The sequence below is a fragment of the Nuphar pumila genome, chromosome 9 (genome assembly GCF_984573655.1).
Source record: "Nuphar pumila chromosome 9, dmNupPumi1.hap1.1, whole genome shotgun sequence".
Lineage (NCBI taxonomy): Eukaryota > Viridiplantae > Streptophyta > Magnoliopsida > Nymphaeales > Nymphaeaceae > Nuphar > Nuphar pumila.
The window spans coordinates 123,302,082-123,324,083 of NC_143257.1; the positions used below are offsets into that span (position 1 = coordinate 123,302,082).

Sequence of the window (22,002 nt, forward strand, 5' to 3'; positions counted from 1 at the left end):
AATAATAATAATAATAATAATAATAATAATAAACAATCAGAAGTAAGTAGCTTAGCCTGATCTTCCCCAAGAGCATCTAGTTTTTGGTTCTCATGTGAGGGAAAAAAACAAAATAAACAAATTCAAGGACAGTCAGAAAGTATCGCACGAAACTGTTCGGAGTCCACTATCATAAATTAAGTTCTCAAATACATTATGTCATGCATGCATTAGTAATGTGTCACTTGTCTAGGCACACAAGCATAAATTTAAGGCACCACGAGGGCAAGCATGTACGTGTGCTTGTGCTTGAAGATGCATGCAGCCAAGTTCCACTGTCAGCAGTTAACTGATAAACACATAAGAACCAATGAAAAGAAACAATTCTACAACATGGATCTAAATCAAAGCATCACAATGACAACTCAATCTTTTGAGGACTTGTTGATCAGCGACTTGTGAATATGCGGGATAACTCCACCTCCAGCTATGGTGCCCTTAATCAAAGTATCCAGCTCTTCGTCTCCTCTAATAGCAAGCTGAAGATGACGAGGTGTTATACGCTTCACTTTAAGATCTTTGCTAGCATTCCCTGCCAACTCCAGCACTTCAGCAGTCAGATACTCCAAAATGGCTGCTGAATAAACAGCAGCTGTAGCACCGACCCTTCCATTGGCAGCAATGCGTGATTTCAGCAACCGATGGATACGACCAACTGGAAACTGATTCCAAAGGAGAAAAATCAGTCAAAGATGAGAAAACTCCCTTCTATATTGGTGCATGTAGGTCCTAAACTGCATTACCCACCGCCCTCAGGGGTTTAAAACCATTGGGTAGATTTGATTGTCAGATTTGGGCCCCTTAAATCATGGAAGTGGTTGATGGTAAATGTGTCAAATTCAAATTGAGAGACTTTGTCAGTAGATCAAGGAGTAATTGAAGTTAATACACATGGAATTTCAGCAAACTAGAGCACAAAAATTTCCAGTATGAGATAGGGTTGGAATTTCATGTAAAGATACATCAAAGTAGCAATCTCAGAACAAACACAATTTTTTTCAAATTTTAGGGGCAGTTTGCATGGTGTTAAAAGGAAAAAATAGACTGGTTACTTCACAAGTCAAGAGGCTTGTAAGTGATTTTCACAAAACCCAAGGGATCCACACTAACATTCAAATAATGAGAAAAATTACAAAAGATCCTAAAAAAGCCTTGGAAATTTTGAACAGAATTCTTACAACTGGCCTCTATTTTAATGGTTTACCGATGAGACATGATCTGGTAGTTTTGGCAATGCTTATACGTAATTGACCTATAACCACATATCTCACCATCTTGGCAACATGACCGTGTGGGGTGCTTCAGCCAGCGACTTGCCCTTTATAGAATGATGAATGTAAGATGCTGGCAAGCATGACATGCTTCATAAGATCTATCTGACGAAAGGAAATTGTGATTTAGTCATGTTCTCCTTGCAAATAAACAGTGACAATTGCAACTGAATCTTAGGGTTCTCTTCATTGTTTTTACAATGTTTGCACCACGAAATTTGAGTGATGGCCATAATTCAATGACAAATGTTGAAGCTCTTGAGCAGCAGTTGGAGCTTTGCTAAGATATCATTGAAACCCGACTAGAAATTTTACCAACCCACAGAATTCAAACAGGTGACCTTCATTTCATTGGTTTCTCAACAAGTATGCCAAGACAGCAATGTCTTAGTTTATATATACCAGTCAAGAACCAGTGAAATGAGGGCAACCAGTTAGAATCCTGCAATTGCAGGAAAGATTTCTGGCCCTGAGATTTAACAGTCTCCTTTCCAAGAGATTCAACCTCCATTAAATTCAAGTCACCATTGGAAGTGTATTATGCCAATTCATCATAAACAATAAAGAAACAAGAACCTTAAGGTTCAATCTCGATCATCACTGACTCTCAGTAAGGAGATCATGAATGAAGAAGCTATAAGCGCCTCTCAACAGAAAGACTATACAAAGTGAGTTGTGCTTGTTCACCTCTTACGTACATTGTCCTATAAAAGACAGGTAAACGAATGGAATCCTCATCCATGTGTCATGTTCTAGCAATGAATATGGTGAAGCTCACCAAGGTTAAGTTTCTTTCCAAAATTTGCAGGTTTAAGGTCAACAGGTGCTAAGTGATAACCATGGTTGTCAGTCGAGGAAGCGGGAAGCGATACGGGAAGCGAGGCACTTTCAAAAATTTAGAAAGCGGGAAGCGTGGCACTACTTAGAAGCAAGCCATGAACCGTCTCGGAAGCGAACCGGAAGCGAGGGGAAAGCAAAAAAAAAAAGAAGAAAAAAAAATAAAAAAATAAAATGAAAAAAAGAGGGAAGCGAGGGGGGAGCATGGGGGAAGTGCGCTTCCCAAAAATGGGAAGTGTGTTTCCTATAAAAGGGAAACACACTTCTCATAAAAGAAAAATGCACTTCCCAAAAAAAAGAAACATGCTTCCCATAAAAGGGAAACGCGCTTCCCAAAAAAGGGGGATGTTTCCCCATGCATTTTGAATGCGCAATGTTTCGCGTTTCCGAAGCATGTATCGGGGAAGCGTGCTTCCCCTACTATAGGGGTGCTTCCAGTAACTCTGGTGCTAACGCACCTCTAAAACCTACCAAGACATACTTGTGTGGAAACAGTGACACACATACACCACTAACTAAATGTTTGTTTTCTGACATATGAAACCCTTTTGAGTTGAAACTCAAATAGTTTATGCATGTTTTTATATCTCTAAGAGCTTATCAGCATGAACCTTTCATCCATCGATCAAGCCTCCACTTTCAAACTAATCAGAAATGAAAACTAATTGGTGCCTTGCCCTCACACATATGACAAAATAATCCTTTATCTATGAATAACTTTTTTTCCCATGACATGCAGTGTCTCGTAGTTTATGGAGGAAACACCAACAAACAAGGATATGTTGGTGATGGCTTCTTTAAAATAGAGAAAATTTGTGAGAAAATTCAAAGACTGAAATACTGCAAGTTGCAACTGGTTATTGTTTATCATTATTTCTGCCATATCATTCTAGGCCTCCATAATTCTCTTTTCTCTTTGACTGATGAAGTGTGGATATAAGAGTGTTTTCCATAAGAAATTATCAAGTGTTTTCATTCTATTTATTCTTTTGTTAATATTCTTCAGAAAAAAAGGTTAAGTGATCTCTTAGTTTTCACTCTCCTCAACAGAGGCCATGTACATTCTCAACCAAACCTTCCGAAGTTTGCAAGCACTTCAAAAGTAGCTGGGATAAGCAACCCTTTCTCAGGAAACTTGAGAAGCTCCACTTTCCCAAGTGCTTGAAAACCTGCCCTAAGTTGGTTGTCATTGATCAACCTTTACTTTCATATTTAATAAATAGTTACCTCCATTCACAGTGTTTTTGGTCATTGGATTCATATTTTGTGGCAAAATAGATGTGCCATTAGTGTGTAATAAACCCCACTGCTTACACTGAAAGCCTCAGCAATCATCGCAGTATGACTTCAACAAATAAACAAATAAAGCAACTTAAACTCAAAAGTCGATTATCATATCTACTGTTTAAGATTTCTGTCATTACATGATCTTCTCATGCACTTACAGTAAAGAATACACCCTTTCGCAAAAATCCCTGCCAAGGAAACACCTATGTAACATGGCTACTTTCGAAAGGGTGTTGTACCCACATCGACCCAGATACTGATACTTCATTAGGTACAATTTAGACCAGTTTTGAATCCGACACAGTCCATTACCTGTTTTCATCCATTTTAAGGTGCATAAAGGGTTTTTTTATTCATTCTAGTATGGTGTTTCACACACACACACACACACACAGGTACATGCAAACCTACGTCACATGGGTATGGGTGCGGGTACGACACGACAATTCCAAAAAATGTGGGTACGAGGACACGGCTATATATATGTGTGTGTGTGTGTGTGTGTGTGAGGGGGGGGGGGGCTATACCATTTTTAAATGAAATAAAAAAGAAACATTTTAAAATGATTTTTTTTAATAAAGGGGTGTCTGTAACATTATTTCATTTTATTTTCAAGGGAAGGGGTGCTCTCTCTCTCTCTCTCTCTCTCTCTCTCTCTCTCTCTCTCCTTTATTTCTGTTCTCCTGTGTTTGGCTTTCTTTTTCTTCCTCGTTCTCCTCCCCTTCTTCTCCCGCTGGTTACGGTGGAAACATGGCAGAGAGAGAAAGAGAGAGATGGGGTTCGGTCTCAGTTGGACCCAACCCAGGTCCAGCACGTACCCATGCCACACCCAGTACTAGTACTAGTACCAGTACCTGTGTTGGGTAGTGTTGACACGGGTACGTGGGGCCTTTTTGCAGTGTCGAGGTAACATAGATGCAAACGTAATTTTTCTCAAAGAAACATATAAATAGTTTTACCCCAGTAGGCCCATACTTTCAAAACTTCTGCTGTTGAATCCCAAATACCAACAACCACACTTATCTGACAAAGGAAATACCTATTAAATGAAATCAAATATATAACAAAGAATGTGTTTAATCGATAAGTGTGTTAGATGCTTGACAGTAATATAACATGCACATTTGATTCTCATGTGATTTGGAGTCACATGGGAATTGAGTAGTCACCCCAAATGTGATTCCAAATCTTAATTTTTTTTAACGCAAGAGAAAGAGCAGAGAGTATTGTTCTCTAACAACTGTGAGAAAGTGATTCTCACTAGGGCCAATCTAACATGCCCAAAATGACTTGCTGTTTACTTCCTAACATGTGTCCTTTATCATCCAAACATTATGTCTTGTTTGGATGATAGTTAAAGACAACACCCCTACCTTGCTATTTTACTTCCTAACATGCATCCTTTATATATCTTGTTTGGATGGAATCACTAAAATATGTTTACTGGGAAAACTTTTATTCAAGCATGAACTGAGATTTTCGTGGCTTTTTTGTTGTTTTCTTAAATCTCACCCTACAAATGTGATCTACATGCTCGGTTTTATGCAGACTGATTCTCGGATTGGCCGATTACAATGCATAAGCAGAAACTTTTAAGGCTTGAAAATCAACAGCTCAGAATTCTCATAAGATTCAAGCATCCAAAAATCAGATTTTTTCATAAAAAAATACACTATCCAACAATCGATTCCTAGCAAACAGACAGTGTCGAACGCATCTACAGGGTCGGAATCACAAAAAAAATGTTGAAAATACATAGTTCATACTCCAATAAATATGTTTCCAGTAAACATATTCTAGTGAACCAGTTTGGATGAAATTTAAAACACCCCTGCCACCTTCATTTTCCTAATTACGAATTTCTAAGATAAGCACCTACCTTGAAGTTGAAGTTGCAAGCACACAACAACAACAACTACGCCTTCATCCCAAAACAATTGGGGTCGGTGATATGAACCAAAAAAGAAAATCATTCTGGGTCTTCCACATGAATCCTTCTCCTCCAATCATTTCTATCCAATGCTATGTCCTCGGTGAGGTTCAAAGCATTCATATCCTTTCCTATCATCTCCATCCATGTCTTCCTAGGCCTACCCCGACCTCTTTTAACTAATATATTTTTCCATTTCTCCATCCTTCTAACTGGAGCATCATTAGGCCTTCACCGAATATGTCCAAACCACCGTCAACGATTCTCTCTCATCTTATTTTCAATGGGTGCAACGCCTACCTTCTTACGTATCTCCTCGTTCCGAATCTTATGTTTTATTGTATTTCCACACATCCATCTAAGCAAAAGCATCTCAGCTACACTCATTTTTTGAATATGATGTCTCTTGGCAGCCCAACATTCCGTACCATATAGTAAAGTGGGCCTAATAGTCATCCTATAAAACTTTTCCTTCAACCGCAATGGCATTCTACGATCGCACAATACTCCAGTTGCACTTTTCCATTTCATCCACCTAACCTTTATCCTATGATTTGCATCTCCATCAATTTCTCCATACTTTTGAATGATAGATCTCAAATATTAGAAACAATCATCCACCGGTATTTCTTGCTCACCAAGCTTCACTACACTCCCATCACTATTTCGTTGCTTACTAAACTGACATTCTATATATTTTGTCTTACTCTTACTCAACTTAAAACATCTTGCTTCCAATGTCTGTCTCCATAATTCTAACTTAGCAAGCATAGTCTTAACAAATACACTTTAAAAGCTTAATAGCTTTACTCCACCTAATTAGAAAAGACACCGCATTAAAAAGTAAAAAGAAATGATTTATTACCTTAAAATAAAAAAGTGTAAACCACATCAAACATTGACAACCTTCCTCGTGAACACTTTCAAATTGTCATTGTAATTTACCTTGAACATTATATATATATATATATATAAAGAGAGAGAGAGAGAGAAAGAGGTGTAGCTGCCTACACCCCAATTTGGTGAACACACAATGGACAGTGCACACCATTGATTGCACTCACAATCAGCGGCAAACACTAAATAGCTTTAGCATTGGCCAGTGATCACCACTCAAGGACTTTTGAGCAGACATTTAAAGGCGCTAGGCACATCCATCACTGGTCACCCAATTTCCTGTAGGCAGGTACATTTTTCTGTGTGTGTGTGTGAGTTTGCACAAGCTCATTTGTGCTGAATCCTTTGGCCCTGGTTAGATATTAAACAGTTGTTGGGTTCCACATTAGAGCTATGTGCATTTAATTTGGACAGGTATGAGCACAAACTAGGTGCATCACCATAATAATTGTATAAGTAGTTGACTGTGTTCTTGCGGAGCAGAACATGGGTATGTCAGGAACTGTTATTTATCTTCATAAGCTGACGCAGCACAGGAATTGTATACATTGTGATAGAATCAGTTTCACCAGTAGGCATAAAAGTGGTTTTTATCAAGTATAAATTGACCATTGGCGGCAACCAAGTGAAAATCCTGCCAATGAAATTGATGAAAGCCACAACTTCCAAGAAACATCTCTACTCCAACTATAAGTGCATGAATCAAGATGATGCAAAGTGAAACTGGTGAATACCAAAGTTTACTGCCCAAAGACCAAAAGCAAGAGAAAGGCAGCCCAGACACATCTATTAAACAGTACATCATAAAAGGTCTCTACCAGTTGTCCGTCTACAAACTTCTTCAACATTTATTCAAGAAAATAAATGAAGAAAGCATGGAAAATAATATCGATACCAATATGAGGGGTGTCAATGGATTGGATCTGGGTAGACTGGAGTTCTCAATTAGAACCCAGCTAAGATCCGAATCCCTAGATAATATCAGCACACACCACAGCGATAATCAAATTTATAGACGTTGGAAAAGCACCACCATGTAGGAACCAAGAAAAAAAATCAAGAAACAAGTTTCCTCCATATATAATGTTTCGGTTAGCAACACTAATAACCCAAGTCTTAGTGGGTCTCAGTCTAAACCATAAGTCTCGAAGGAAAGACGCATCTAGCTAGCAAGAAACAGAGAACTTCTTGTGATTATTGACTCTGTGATGTGCCCTCCTCAACAAGACTCATACAACTTATAATTCAGAACCAATAGCAGGCCTCAACCCTTCCATCCCGTTAGCAACCCCCAACCACCGACTCAATTAAGCACAAACCTCTCGAGAATAAACCCACTTCGTACACAATCAAGAGAACATAGCAACCCACCGACCAAATAAATGTCAAATCTTTAGTGCCGAAAAAAGGACCAAAGATATGTTCCAACACAAAAAAGAAAGCAGGAACAGAGAAAGAGAGAAAATCAACCTGCAAACCTGCGCGAGACGAGCGAGAAACGGGCTTTTTCTTCTCCTTATCCTTATCCTTGTTTGCGGCAGAGTTCTTGCCCGTCAAAAGCCCCTTCGCTCCTTTCCCGGACATGTTCCCCTAAAGCTTCAAAGAAACACAACGACAACAAGAAAAACAAAATCACATTTTTAGCCTCAAAGAAAGAGAGAGAGATCCTCTTCCCCCTCCCCACCCAGAAACCAAATGCCTCACGATGGGAAGCAGGAAAACCCCAGAATCCAAAAATCCCTAAACTCCACCACCACGAGCGAAGAGGACCATTTTTTCCTCCAACGGAGAAAAGAACGAGTCCAAAGCACCACGAAGAAGCCCTCGAACGGAAGAGAGAAGGAAGACCCAACTAAAACCCCCAAAACAGAGAAATCCTCAACGGAGGATCTCGCAATCGAAGGCCAGAAGAAAACCAGAGAGAGAGGAGGGGGAAGATTACCCTACGGATCTCCTAAAAAGGGAAAGAGGCGAGAGCTCGGATGAGAGAGAGAGCGGGAATTAGGAGGTTATGGTAAGGGGGGCTGGGGGTCATAAGTTGACCGATTGGCTTCCTCTCTTATTATTTTACCGTTTTACCCCAGAATTGGCGGGCCTGCTCGTTCTCTTATACCAAATGAAAATTTGGTAGCGAATCGGCTTTTCAAATGTCATAAAATCGGTTGAAACAAATCATATCTAATCGTTTTCTGAATCGGTCCTCTTAAAATCTGTTTTTTTTATTTTTGTTTTTTATAAATATTTTTTGAAACATATGTTACGATTCAGGGCTCGATTCGGGCCTACCGATTTCAGTGAAAATCGGCTAATTTTTTAGGCTCTGTTTGGAAACTGGAAACTGGCAACTGAGATGGGAGTTTTTGCATTTGGCAGATCATGGTAGTGGGTGTTTGGAATCTAGTAGCTGAGAAGGGAGTTTACGCATTAGGGAGAGGAAGTGAGATTGCCTCCCCCTTTTATATTTGCAGTAAATAATGTATTTGGCAGACACCACTGATATCCACTCTCTCTCTCATGTAAAGGAGTGAAATCCGTTCGGATGTTGTTAATATCGGTATCAACCCTGAATTGTTTGGCCCCGATACTGATTCTCAAGTGAATCGTTCTGAATCGGCTAAAAATAATTTAAAATATTTTGTGTCAATCATGACACATGTTAAAACCATTAAAATTAATTTTAAGTGTTTTTTACATTTATTAAGAAATAGACTATTCAAGTAAGTATAGTATCGATTTTTGCCAATATGATATGTATAGGCCGATACAGGCCGAGTAAGACTGATACGAATAACATTGCCCCGTGACTAAGGGTGTCAACTGGTCGGGTTTGGTTCAGACTCAGGTGAAACCAGACCTGATCCCTCGGGTATGGTATCAAGTCCAAACTCGGGTCTAATGGAACCCACCATAAAAGAAATCATATCCAGACCCGATAAGACCGACATGAACCAAACTTGGGTCTAATTGAACCCACCATAAAAGAAACCATACCCAGACCCGATATGAACTACATTAACCAAACTCTGGCCAAACCCGGTAAAACTATATTTTTATCATTTTAACATTAAAAACTTGTGGGTCTTAATGGGAACTCGGGTCAGGTCCGGGTCTGGTATAAAATTTCACAAACTATAATCGGGTCCATGTATTAATTGAACCATTGGGTCTGGACCCGAGTCTTAATCAGGTCTTCTTATTTATCACCATACCCAGACCCTATAGGGTTTGGTTCAGGTTGGTCCGGGTAAACCAGGCCCGTTGACACCCCTTACCCATGACTAATGTGAGTGTCAAGTTTTCCTCATAACTCTCGGAACTTCTCCACAGTGGTTCCATTCCTCGTTTGATAGGAAAACTCAAAATAGCTCTATTTCATTATATTCCATCCACATCCCATTTTCTTTCAATTCAAGAAAATGGTATCATTGGCATAAGAGCCATCATTTCTAGTTCATTGTTTCTATTTTCTTTACATATGCAGTGAAGAAATTGTCATAAAAATCAATAAGTTGCAAAAAAAAAAGGATAGGTTAATGAATAATTTTGAAATATAATATACTCAGTAATCTATTATTATTATGGATGTATATAGTTAATTAGTTTTTTACTTGAGCTAAACAAAAAACGGGGGACAAACGTCAAATTTTTTGTTTGAGATCTAGTCCCAAACTAGTTCTCTGGGTTCGATACACTTTGGTATCAAACTGACTAGTTTTGTTAGATCATGTTATCACTCAAACGGACCCAACTGCCATATAACAGGATCTTTGGCATAGATCCACAACCAATCATGCCAGACTGGAGTCTTTGGGTGTAATTTGTTTCTCAAGTTCATTCGTGGCCCTTGGACCTAGCTTCAGTTCTATTTGATGTTTTTTTGACAAGGAGAGAAACCACTGAGTAGGGATGGCAGTGGGCCTAGGCAGGGGACAAGGTCTCCACCCAAGCCCTGTCTCAAAATCCTGCCCTCCATCCCCGTACGGATTTTGATTTTAACCTTTATCTCCGGTCCAAATGGGGCGAGGCAGAGCGGGGTGAGGATCGGGACAAGGTGAGGTGGAGAAAAGCGTAAGTCCATCCCCACCTCTATCCCTGCACGGGTTTTGATTTTAACTTACATCCCGACCTCCATCCCCATTTCATGGCCTTCATCCCCGGTCCAAACAGGGCAAGGCAGGACAGGGCCCGTTTCCCCCTAGTCCACTGCCATCCCTACCACTGAATTTGTTGGATGTGCCACAATTTGCTGGCCCGAAAGGTGCACGGTTGTCATGTCCTGTTCCGGTTGTTCCTCAGTATAAAACCTTATGATGCCTCCCTGTTCACCAGGAAGGTCTCCCAATTGCTTAACAGCAGGAAACAATACCTCAGGTACCCGCCAAAAAAGTATAACCTAAAACCAGCCCGCATAGTGCTTGGTCAGGTTCAGGTCGGGTCAGGTGCCCAATACAAACTCAATCCATTGACAGCCCTACCCTTCTCAACCATACTAGACTTCACCAACTCTGGGCTAGTTGACTAATACCAACACAATTCTGTATCATGAACTTTTAAGTAACCTTCTGAAAATATACAGATCTGGATTTGGGATTTTCGTGATCCACACCTGACAATTTGTTATTTGGGCATGTTTTTGTACTCCTGATGGGTCGGGTACCCGACCTGTCGACAGCCCTAGAGGAGAGTTGGGACTCGACCCAACCCAAGTAACAGAAGTCACTAAATGTATAACAAGAACCATACCAGACAATGTTGTTTTACTTTTAACCTACACAAACAATGAGTTTGCTCTATCACTTCACCATGTAAAACAAGGCAAAATTGTAATGTGGAATTTTCGGCCTAAACCTCTTGTTATATTAATCAAAGTGGCGAATATTGTATCAATACATTCCTCTCAGGAATGTCATGCAGAAAGTTTATATGCACAAAAGACATGCATCCACAAGGTCATCATATTTCACAACAGACAGTGTGAAATGGATAAAACTGCAATTCACAAAAATAGCAAGAAACAGGTCATGGCACATAAACTGAATTTTGACTAAGAAAAAAAATGGAAATGTTTAAATTTTACAACCATGAACTTTACAGATGATATAAGCACCAGCCACAACCTATGACATGTCAGAAAGGTTATCAACCAGGAAATTGGTAAAATAAGGAGAATTATAAAAATGCTCGATTTAACACCAACAAGTGGTAGACTGGGATTCTGCTTGCCAAAATTCATGTGATGTGAAAATTTAAGTTTCTGTAAAAGCAGGAAAGAAAAAGGTATAACAATGTGAGTGACATGGGGTATCAATCATCCTCAGATTCATGGAATATGGGGTTAGCTTCGAGCTGGTTCAATACTTCCTGAAGAATTTTATTAAGAGCAGAACCAAATGCCTCTCTGTCCAATTCCTCGCTCTTCTTTATGTCAATACTGCCAAATACTTGATCATAGAGAAGGACAACTGCCTCATTTGATTCTGTTGAAGGCAAGCCGAACTCCGATCCATCTCTCTGAAGCAATGTTTTAATCTTTCTGATGCTCCCACAGCCTAATTCGCTGGTAGTTGGATTATCATACATGCGGTTGATGACATCATTTAGAAGCTCTTCATCAGCCAAAATCTGGTATTCATCATCAACTAATCTTAGGATCCTTGAAGTTTAAAGCAGTTCTGATTTGGCTAGATTTTAATTTTGGATTGCTATAAAGCAAACCAACTGAATTTGTGACTACGGAGATGTTGCTATCCCCTAGTCACTAACCTCAAGTTGTTGCCGGGCCATCAAAAAGACGAGTTAGTAGACATTTTAAATTCTAGTTTCAAAGGAATGCCTACCAGAAGCAAAAGCACAATCTACGAAAGCAAGCAAAATAGGCTAAAAGGTCACCTTTCTTAGCTTTGACCCATTGATAACCTTGATATCTTGGATCACTACAACATGCTTCAGGGCTAGTGCATCTGCAAGGTCTTGAATAACAGCCTGAAGAATGTTTGCAAATTGAGCTTGACCTAACCACTCGTTTCCCTCAGCTCCATGTTTTTTCAGGATGTCATCAAGGAGAGCATCAGATTCTGCGTTAACTGAAAAGCGAGATAAACATTTGCCCTATTCATCATTATCATACTTAGTACATGTGGATGGGTAAGCAAATGTACGCACCACGAGAGATCAAAGTGCACTTTAGCAAGGATTATGCACCATGTAGCATACAATTTTGACATTATAACTTACAAGTTCCAGTTAAAAACAAATATAGACAACTTACAACAATGGCCCACATCTTTTCATTATATATATATATATATATATATATATATAATCCATTAAGAGAGGCAACATGTTAAATTCCAAAAAGAGAGACATAAAAGTTATAGTTGATAAACTCAGTGTCCGAGTTATAATGCTTACTCTTTTGTTAGTTCTATTTCATTCTTGTTTACGAGGAATGCTTGTAAATATGAGTATTTTATTCTTGTCTTGTGATTAACCATTTATAAGATTTCAAAAGTTACACATTCAAACTAAGAAAGGAATTTAAAAGTTACACATTTCTCTAGAAAATGTTGACGCTTGGTTAGTCTTTTTCCCTCCTTGCCTCTCATATCTTCCTTTATATCTTTATTCCATCATCAAATTTAATTTATTTTCATGAAGGACCCAAATGTGGGTAATCTACAAAGTTCACAGAAAAATGCAACTTGGAAGTGTTAAATGAATGACAGAAGAGCATGAAAGCCCTCATTTCGTACATGCATACCCACAAGCATGAGTTCTTCAAGCAAACTCAAAAGAAGAGACAAGACACTGAGGCCTTCTAGATAAAATCCCCATTGACCAAGGTTAATTGAGGCAGGACTAAGGTAGCCACAGAGAAAAAAAAGGACCTTCCAATTTATCTACATAAAATACAAAAAAGCTATGTCACACGGACTCTTCTAACAGGGCACCGCACCCACGTCGCACCCGGACTCGCACCCGCACCCAGGCGGGTGCAACACTTGGACACTGCTTCTTTGTGTTAGGTGAAGTCCACCACACTGAGGTCCATTTCTATCCAAAAGTAGATTCAGTTAACCCTAATCAAGTCCATTTTTATCTGTATTATATATAAATACATAAATGCATTGCACACACATACACTTAGTGTTAACTTAAAACTGTTAAAAATTATATATATATACCCTCCCCGCACCCAAGTTTTTTTAAAGTGCCACATCACCACATCCGCACCCGCACCTATGTGACATAGCAAAAAAGAAAAGGAATGAAAATAAAGCATCATGTAACATAACTCATGACACAAGTGATCCTATAAGGACACATTTGTAAATCAATGACCAGAACCACCGTCATAGTTTCAGCCAGTCACCAGTGTCTTGGAAATATCTCAATGATTTTTTTTTTCTCTGGAAACTTGTAGGACAGTGGATTTTCTTGAGAAAATCTTATGAGATTTAAAAAACAACGAGTAAAACATTGAAAAAAATAAAACTTGAAAAAAGCACTGAAGAATAATTTATCAAGAAAATGTATAGGATTTTAGTAACATATAGGCAAAACACAAAATGAACAGGTTCCAAAAGGCATCTATCGAATTAATCATGGATGTTGAGAAGTGGAATTGAGATGCTACAATCTGGACTACAGATAAGATCATGGAGATATGAGATGGAGCCAAGGGTCTTCAATGTAATAAAGAGGTTCTTGGTAAACACTTCCAACAAGATTGGTATGTTGATAACAACCTGCAACATGGCAAATGATTGCATTTTTTGTCATGCTGAGCCACAGGATGCAAAACCACTTTTGATCTTCTGATCTATGGCTAACCTAAAAATTCCCGATCAAAGAACGAATACTTGGAACTTTGTGGTCAAATGAACTAAAAAGGACAAAATCAATGAACTTGTTTCCAAAATCTATGAGACAGGAAGGTTCTCTAACTTACTTTCTGTTATGAAACCTTAAAAAACCAAGAGGTTATTTGAACTTCCATTTCATTTCCAGGAACCAAACTGATGCCTGGTTCAACATGCCAATGTTACCATGCAGGGTCCACAGACTATACAAATGTTTTGGATTAAAACAATATCACATAGCAAGCACCAACAAAGAAATAAGGAAGAACCATTCCATGATACTGAAAACATGAACAAAGTAAAATGCAAAAAAAGAGCAACACTAGATCATATATATTTCAGTTTCACAAAACCACATCCATTAGTTCAACCACTTTATTTTTCAGAAAAGTGTATCCAGAATTTCTTTAATATTGACCGACCTGATGGTGGAGGAATTCCCATTTCTACTCCCATTTGAATGAGAGCGTTTCGCACTTCACTTTTGCGAAGCTTTCCAATATCACTTGTATCCAAATCTGTAAACACATTTTCTGCTAGCATGGCAAAATCATCTTCATCCTCCAAGAGAATTCGAAGGATGCTTCCATCCAGAACAGATACAACAAGAGGATCATCTACAGAAACATCAATATCAAACAATGAGGAAGTTGGTTCGCAGTCAGAAGAAAACACATAAACAAAAGGCCACAATGGAACATTTCAGAGAAAACCAAAGGCTGTGATCTTCCATGTAAGAAGGTCCAATAGAATCCTAACTTGAAGAACTGGAACGTGGCTGGAAATGGAAGCATTAATCTCTAGAGCTTACCACTGGAACTCATAGACATACTTCACTTCATAACTACAACCAGAACACAGAATTTCTTATGGATTAAGGTTCAGGTGTAAAATGGAGTTAAATGGTTAAGATAGCAACGTCTGAACTTTCAGTCATTTACAGATAAAACTGCAAACTAATTTGATCAGTATCCATTTTACTCGTTTGTTTTATTGTTTACCTATTCTTTTGGTGAAACAGTATAGAAGATTCACAGCCACAAAGGGTTTGGCGCAGTGAGATGAGGCCTACGCTGCTAGGCGGTCTAGGTTCAAATCCCATGGGTGTCACCCCCTGCGCAAGCCGAAGCTTGGCGATTCCCTGGGGGTGAGGGATAAGACCTAGGAGTTTTACGCTGTCAGGACAGCGACCATAAGTATGGCAGGCAGAGCTAGCGCGACTAGGTCTCTGATCCTGGGGTGGTTTCTCTGACTAAAAAGAAAAAAGGAAAAAACATTATAGAAGATTCACTTGTCATTTCTCGACATTTCTTGTATGCCTACAATTTCTCGACACTTTAAACAGAAACAGTATTGCGATCGTCAAGAGGTACAAAATTATTGTACCCGTTGATGAAAATCCAGCAATCTTTGCTACGAACCGATAGATTTTTCTACATTTCGCCAATAAGAAAGCATTTAACTATGCCTTGAACCACCGGCAGACTGATATGAAGCAGTCATCTTAACTAATTTGATAAAGAAAAAAGAAAAGTTTAAGAACAAAACATCTGCTTAATATAAGAGGAATCTGACCATAAATTGGATATAATGAACATGAAACCTAATGAAATAAGCAAAATCACACACAGAAAGGACCAAATTCCACAAATGCATACTAGATGAACCGTAAAAGAAGAGGAAAACAGAAACAGCAGAAAAAGGATAAAAGGAAAAGTAACAAATAACAACTTCACAAGAAGATCAAGAAACCCTAAACCTAATTTTCCATTGCGAAACGAAAAAAGACGAACGATCAAGATCATGAGATCGATCGATCGACGGATGCCAGTACCTCTGAGATCGTCGGCGAGGGCGGTGAGGTACTTCCGGAGGGCCTCCGAAGCCGATTCCCCGTCGAAACGGAGCGATCGGAAGAGGGATTCGTCGGAACCGAGTCGAAGGAGGGCGGCGGACTTGAGATTATCCGGCAAGGAAAGGCCGAAGAGGAGGGACGACGCGGCGGATTCCGCCTCGGAGAGAAGGCGACCTCCATCTATCGTGGTGGAGTCTCCGTCGCTGTCACCGGAGGAAAAGAAGAATGGATCTGCCGATACGGTGGCGTCTCGGAGGAGAGAACCGTCGAGAACGGTGAGGCCTCCGACATCGACCATCGGAGGGTGCGAAAGGGAAGACGAAGACGAAGACGAAGACGAAGACGCAGGAGGGTTCCTAGAAGAAATGGTATTGACTCGTAATAATGACTAAAGTCAGTGGTAAATTGCAAAATCGGGGTTCCGTGTACAACTTCAGGGGGGGCTTTGTTGAATTAATAGAAAAGAGTGAGGGAATTTTGGTAAATCGAAATTAAATTTCCAGGTGTTGGAAATTCGTCCGGGAGCTTTTTCTTTTAGTGAACATCCTAACCATGCAGTTGTTATTTGTGGTTGAGCCTAGGTACTTATTAATTTTTTGTAGCTGGTTGCATACTAACTTGGTATCTATTACTACTTACCTAATTAATTGCATTAATTATTTAAAAATAAAAAAATAATAATTAACTAGGTGCATTTATTTTTCATTTAATTCATTGCTTTTGGTACTGTATAAATTAATTTATTAATTTCATTCAAAAATAACCTAGAAATGGGTTAGGTCCAGGTTGAACTGATCTGCTGAACATTGGTCCATTGAGGGAATGGACTGGGTCATGGATTGCTCTTCAAACCTAAGCCCGTTAAGAACCTAGCTATCTCTGAGCCGGGCTGCACTTAAAACCCAATAGGCCAATCTTTAAACGGGTCAGGCCAGCCCGAAGCCCACCCATACTTGTTAGGGAAGAAATATAGGGTTGGATTTTGATCCGATGAACCATAGGAGCTTGTCTGAATGAACCTGGATTCAGATCCCCCAAAAATTGCTATTTGGCTCTGACGGTGGAACTGCTTTGGAAATGACTCAGGTCTAAGAACAGGTTTGGAATCGGGTCAGTCCTCGTTGGGGTTGTACCAAATACCATAATGTGGGCAAGATTTGGGCATGAGTCCCGACTAGGTTTCCCGGATATGAATGTGAGAGCAGGGCTCTGTAAAACCGGTTGGACTTAGCTAGGACTGTCAATGGGTTGGATGTCCGATCCTTCAAGGTGTAAATAAATCCATCCAGATAGACATGCAATTTGGGTTCAAGAAACTGAGAGACCATACCAGATGGTCCAGATCCATAAAATTTATGTGTGGTCAGTGGGGTGGTTGTGAAGGTGTTGAATTAAAGATACGGGATCAAAAACCACTGGTGCACGGGTGTGTTTGTAGCTTTCAAAGGTGGGACATATAAGGCAGGGTGAACGTGAGACCTCACTCGGGGTGTGTTTGCATTTATGTTCTTTGTGTTGATGAGTTGTCATAACTGTTAATTCTGTCACCATGTTCGTTTCCCTTGGATCAATCTCCTTTGACTTGAGCTGGACACAATAAAACTGTTAGATTGTGTATGATATCTAGCAAGAAAACCGGATCAGGTCAGATCTTGGGCAAAAATCATAACCCAAACCCAACCTGCATATTACTTGGGTCGTATTTGGGTCTAACCTCAATAATGTTCAGATCGGCATTTTTTATGCCCATATCCAGAAATTGGGGTTCAGGTACGGTCAGATACCCGGAACAAACTCGACTCATTGATAACCTATACGTGAATGTGTTTTATTTAAATTTGTGATTGCTGGACTCTTGACTAGTATACTTAGTTTTATTCAGCAACTTTTTCTCACTGAAAAATAAGTTTGTTTCGTGGGAGAAAAAGAGTATAGTTTTCTGTATTAAAATTCCTATTTTGTTAAGGAGTACAATTGGAAGTGAGAAAAAGAGTATGGTTTTTCCAATTGTTCCAAACAGGAAAAGATTGTTCATATGAAACAATTTCCAAAAAAAAAAAAGTTTATCATGTGAAATATTTGCTCCTGCTCTCTCTCTCTCAATTCGGTTTTTGCAAACAAATTTCATATGTATGAAGTTTTGTCTCATTTACCAAACATAGCGGAAGAAACAGAAGAAATAGGTGGGCCACAAAAAACAGTCGTGGCATGCCACGGGCGCACCTGTGGGTCCCACGGTTGTTCAGGGGGAGAGAGAGAGAGAGAGAGAGAGAGAGACTGGGAAGCACTTTTAGACCTGAAAAGATCTGGTACCATCACATGGCACAATATTTTGTGCATTAGACACCTGATCGCCCTCTATCTTGGACATAGGAGTCCGGATCAGGTGCCATCGCATAGCACATTTGTTGTGCCTTTAGCACCTGATCGTCTACCATCAGGTCATGGACCCCACACTTGACAGGCCCAATCCCCAATTGATGGAGGGTGATAAGGTGCATAAGGCACAAAAAATTGCGCCATGTGATGGCACCTGATCTTTTTACCCCTGTCAGGTGTAGGGCCCATGACCTGATGAAGGACGATCAAGTAATTAAGGCACAAAAAAATGTGCCATGTGAGGGCACTCTTTTAGACTAAAGGGAGGTGTAGTCCTTATAGATGGCAGGTACACAAAAAAACGTGCAATAAGCATCTAATCACCCTCAATCAGGTCTTGGGCCCCACGCCTGACAGGCCTGCTCTTGAGATGGAGGGTGATCAAGTGCTTAATGCACAAAATTCTGCAATCTTTTCACAAAGAATACCAAGCAACGGCACAATCGAAGAGGACAAGCTAAAATGCGTTGAAAGGAGTTTGGATCAAGTGCAATATGATTGCACAAAAATTGTGCATTAAGCACTTGATCACCCTTTATCAGGTCTTGGGCCCCACACCTAATAGGCCTTGTACCCAAGATGGGTGAAAAGATCAGATGCAATACGATTGCACAAATATTTGTGCATTAAGCACCCGATCACCCTGGGCACAGGGTCTGTCAGGTGTCAAACCCAAGACTTAATGCGATCGAGTGCTTAATACACAAATTTAGATTTTCTTCATTTAGAACTTACAACAGATAAGATCTCAATCTGCACTGAGACTGAATATCACGTGTATCCACATAGTTACAGAAAAGAACAAATTCAAACACTCCCCCTCACGCAAGAGCGTGCAGATCTAAAACACCCAGCTTGGTTAGGAGTTAAGTAAATTGTTCCCCTTCCCAGGGCTTTGGTAAATAGATCAACAATTTGGTATTTGGTGTGAACATATGCAGTTTGAATTACACTCTCCTTTATTTTGTCTCGAGCTGCATGACAATCAATATCTATGTGCTTAGTCCGCTCATGAAACACAAGATTAGCTGCTACGTGAATAGCGGCTTGGTTATCACACACCAAATCTGTCGGATGGTGATGAATAAATTGAAAATCATGAAGTAAAATATCCCTCTATCAGCATTCGCCATTGACCGATATTCAACTTCAACTAAGGATCAAGACATTGTGTTATGTAAGTACATGAACAGGGAATAAAATATTTGGCCTAGTAATGGTCAGATATATGAGACACCCAACAAGTCTTCTATATGATACAATTCTTCTGTATGATGAAGGATTTTCCAGTAACTCCCCTTCATAAGCACTTAACTGAAGATGTTGTTTCATAAAAAAAATCAATTGGTTTAGCATTCACATAGCCAACTTCATCCAAGATTTCCAAAGCATATTTCCGCTGATATATATATATATTCTCGCTTTGGATCTAACAACCTCTATACCCATAAAATATTTTAACGGGCTAACATCCTTCATATGAAATTGTTGATGTAAATAGGACTTCAAAGTGTATATTGAGTCTTCATTGTTCCTTGCTATAATCAGATTATCAACATAAACAAACACAACAATAAATGATTTCTCTATTGTGAGGGTGAAGAGAGAGAGAGTAGTCAACTTTATATTGCAAGAATCTATAATTTGTGAGAGTACAAGAAAATTTCTCAAACTAATGTTTTGGTGTCTATTTTAGGCCATACAAGGCCTTGTTCAACTTACACACTAAAGACTCCCCTTGTCAATCTAATCCTTGAGGCATCTCCATGTATACCTCTTCATGTAGATCTTCATATAAAAATGTGTTATGGACATCCATCTGATATAAAAATCAGTTTATTGCCGCTGCTATGGCAAGAAGTGTTTTGACAAAAATTAATTTAGCTACAGGAGCAAATGTCTCACGATAATCAAGGCCCTGTTGAGAGAAACCCTTCGCCACTAATCTTGGGTTATGTCACTCTATGAAGCCATCAGATTTATATTTAATTTTATAAATTCATTTACAGTCCATTGGCTTAATGTCATCTGGTAACTTAGTAACAATCCATGCATTGTTATCCTCAAGAGCATGAATTTCAAAATTCATTGTTTCTTTCCAACAAAACTCTTTTATGGCTTGGTTGAAGGTAACTGGTTCAGGGTTTGAAATGGCAACGAGAAATGCTTTATGTGAAGGAGAAATTTTTTCAAATGACACAAAATTCACTAATGGGAGCTTGGTACCTTTTGAACAGCCTTACATCAAAGCATTCATTGGATCAGATGAGGAACTAATGGAAGAGCAGTAAAAATCTTTCAGAAACTAATGAAAGCTTTTCTCACCCTTGATAAACATCTAGTGATTTCAAGGTTCAGACTTTGGTGATCATTAATACTAGGAATAGATTCAGGTGGATCTAAATTTGGATTATCAGTAGCTATAACTTCTTGATCTGGGTGTAATTGAGGTTCATCAAGATCACTATCTTGGTTGGGTTCATGATTCAATTCAAAAGAAGGTTCTATATCACTGTCGATTGGCATTGGTAACACCACTACTGTGAAATTTGTCTTATTTATCGAATGAAATGAAAATACATTTTCATGAAAAAACATATCTCTTGATGAAAACAGAACATGATTTTCTAAGTTATAAACTCTGTATGTTTTTTGACCAAATGGATAGCCAAGAAAAACACATTTCTTGGCTCTAGTGTCAAATTTATTTTTATGTTCCAGGTTGGTAGCATAACAGAGACATCCAAAAACCTAAAGATGAGTGACTGATGGCTTGTTCTTGAATAGACGTTCAAAAGAAGATTGACTATTTAGACGAGGAGTGGGTGTTCTATTAATCAAATAGGTTGCTATTAGAACACATTCTCCCCATAACTTAAGAGGTAAGTTGGCTTAAAATTGTAAGGCACAAACAACTTTTAGGAGATGTGTCGAAGAGTGGCAACACATCTATGTGGTCGAACAACTCCATTCTTATTTGAAAATTGTTGCATATCATGAGAAAAAAAATTATTTCATTATCAAATCTCATGCTCTTAACTTGAGTCTGATATTGGGTTTGAATCATTTGAAAGAATGATTGCGTCAAATACTTTGTCTCATGTTTGTCCCTTATGAGATAAACTCATGTATACTTAGTGTAATCATCTACAATGGTAAAAAATAATGTGCTTCAAAAAGTAAAGCTTCTGAATACCTTTCCCAAATATCACAATGAATAAGATCAAATGGACTAATAGATGAAATTTCACTTGAAGGAAAAGTCTAACTTGTTTTGCCTCAGGGCAAACATCACTTTGACAAGAATTTTTAAACACAATACTAGAATACAATTCACTAAATAACTTAATGCGAGAAATAGATGGATGATCGAGTCACCAATGCTATATGTCAAATGCAAAAATATTGAGCAGTTAAAACCGATGTCGAAGAAAGTTGAAGATAATACAGTCCACCTTTTTCCTCACCCGCTCCAATCATTGTCATTTATGCAAGGTCATGGATAACACAAGAATTGAAAAAAAATATATAATAGAACAATTAAGGGACTTGGTCAATTTACTAACATAGAGCAAGTTGAACTTAAAATGTAGAACACACAAAAACATTATCAATTTTTGACATTTGGAGATATTCTAACATACC

At 38.9% G+C, this 22,002-nt stretch overlaps 2 protein-coding genes across 5 annotated transcripts; both read right to left on the reverse strand.

The window, feature by feature from the left end:
• Positions 1 to 140: 140 nt before the first annotated feature.
• On the reverse strand, positions 141 to 8,262 carry LOC149829230 (histone H2A variant 1-like). 3 transcript variants are annotated; one of them, XM_090017980.1, is made up of 3 exons: positions 8,204 to 8,262; positions 7,732 to 7,857; positions 141 to 701 (listed from the first exon to the last, which is right to left on the reverse strand). In XM_090017980.1, exons 2-3 carry the CDS (start codon positions 7,843 to 7,845, stop codon positions 405 to 407), a joined length of 411 nt encoding a protein of 136 aa, XP_089874106.1. In that variant the 5' UTR covers positions 7,846 to 7,857; positions 8,204 to 8,262; the 3' UTR covers positions 141 to 404. The 3 variants fall into 3 exon arrangements, with proteins under 3 accessions (XP_089874106.1, XP_089874108.1, XP_089874107.1); XM_090017982.1 differs by having other exon boundaries at positions 7,732 to 7,851; positions 8,204 to 8,222; XM_090017981.1 differs by lacking the exon at positions 8,204 to 8,262 and adding an exon at positions 7,966 to 8,193.
• A 3,150-nt stretch (positions 8,263 to 11,412) lies between these two features.
• LOC149829231 (uncharacterized) lies at positions 11,413 to 16,308 on the reverse strand. Of its 2 annotated transcripts, none has more exons than XM_090017312.1 (4): positions 15,958 to 16,308; positions 14,546 to 14,740; positions 12,151 to 12,335; positions 11,413 to 11,883 (listed from the first exon to the last, which is right to left on the reverse strand). In XM_090017312.1, exons 1-4 carry the CDS (start codon positions 16,274 to 16,276, stop codon positions 11,566 to 11,568), a joined length of 1,017 nt encoding a protein of 338 aa, XP_089873438.1. In that variant the 5' UTR covers positions 16,277 to 16,308; the 3' UTR covers positions 11,413 to 11,565. The 2 variants fall into 2 exon arrangements, with proteins under 2 accessions (XP_089873438.1, XP_089873437.1); XM_090017311.1 differs by having other exon boundaries at positions 12,151 to 12,344.
• Between the last annotated feature and the right edge of the window lie 5,694 nt (positions 16,309 to 22,002).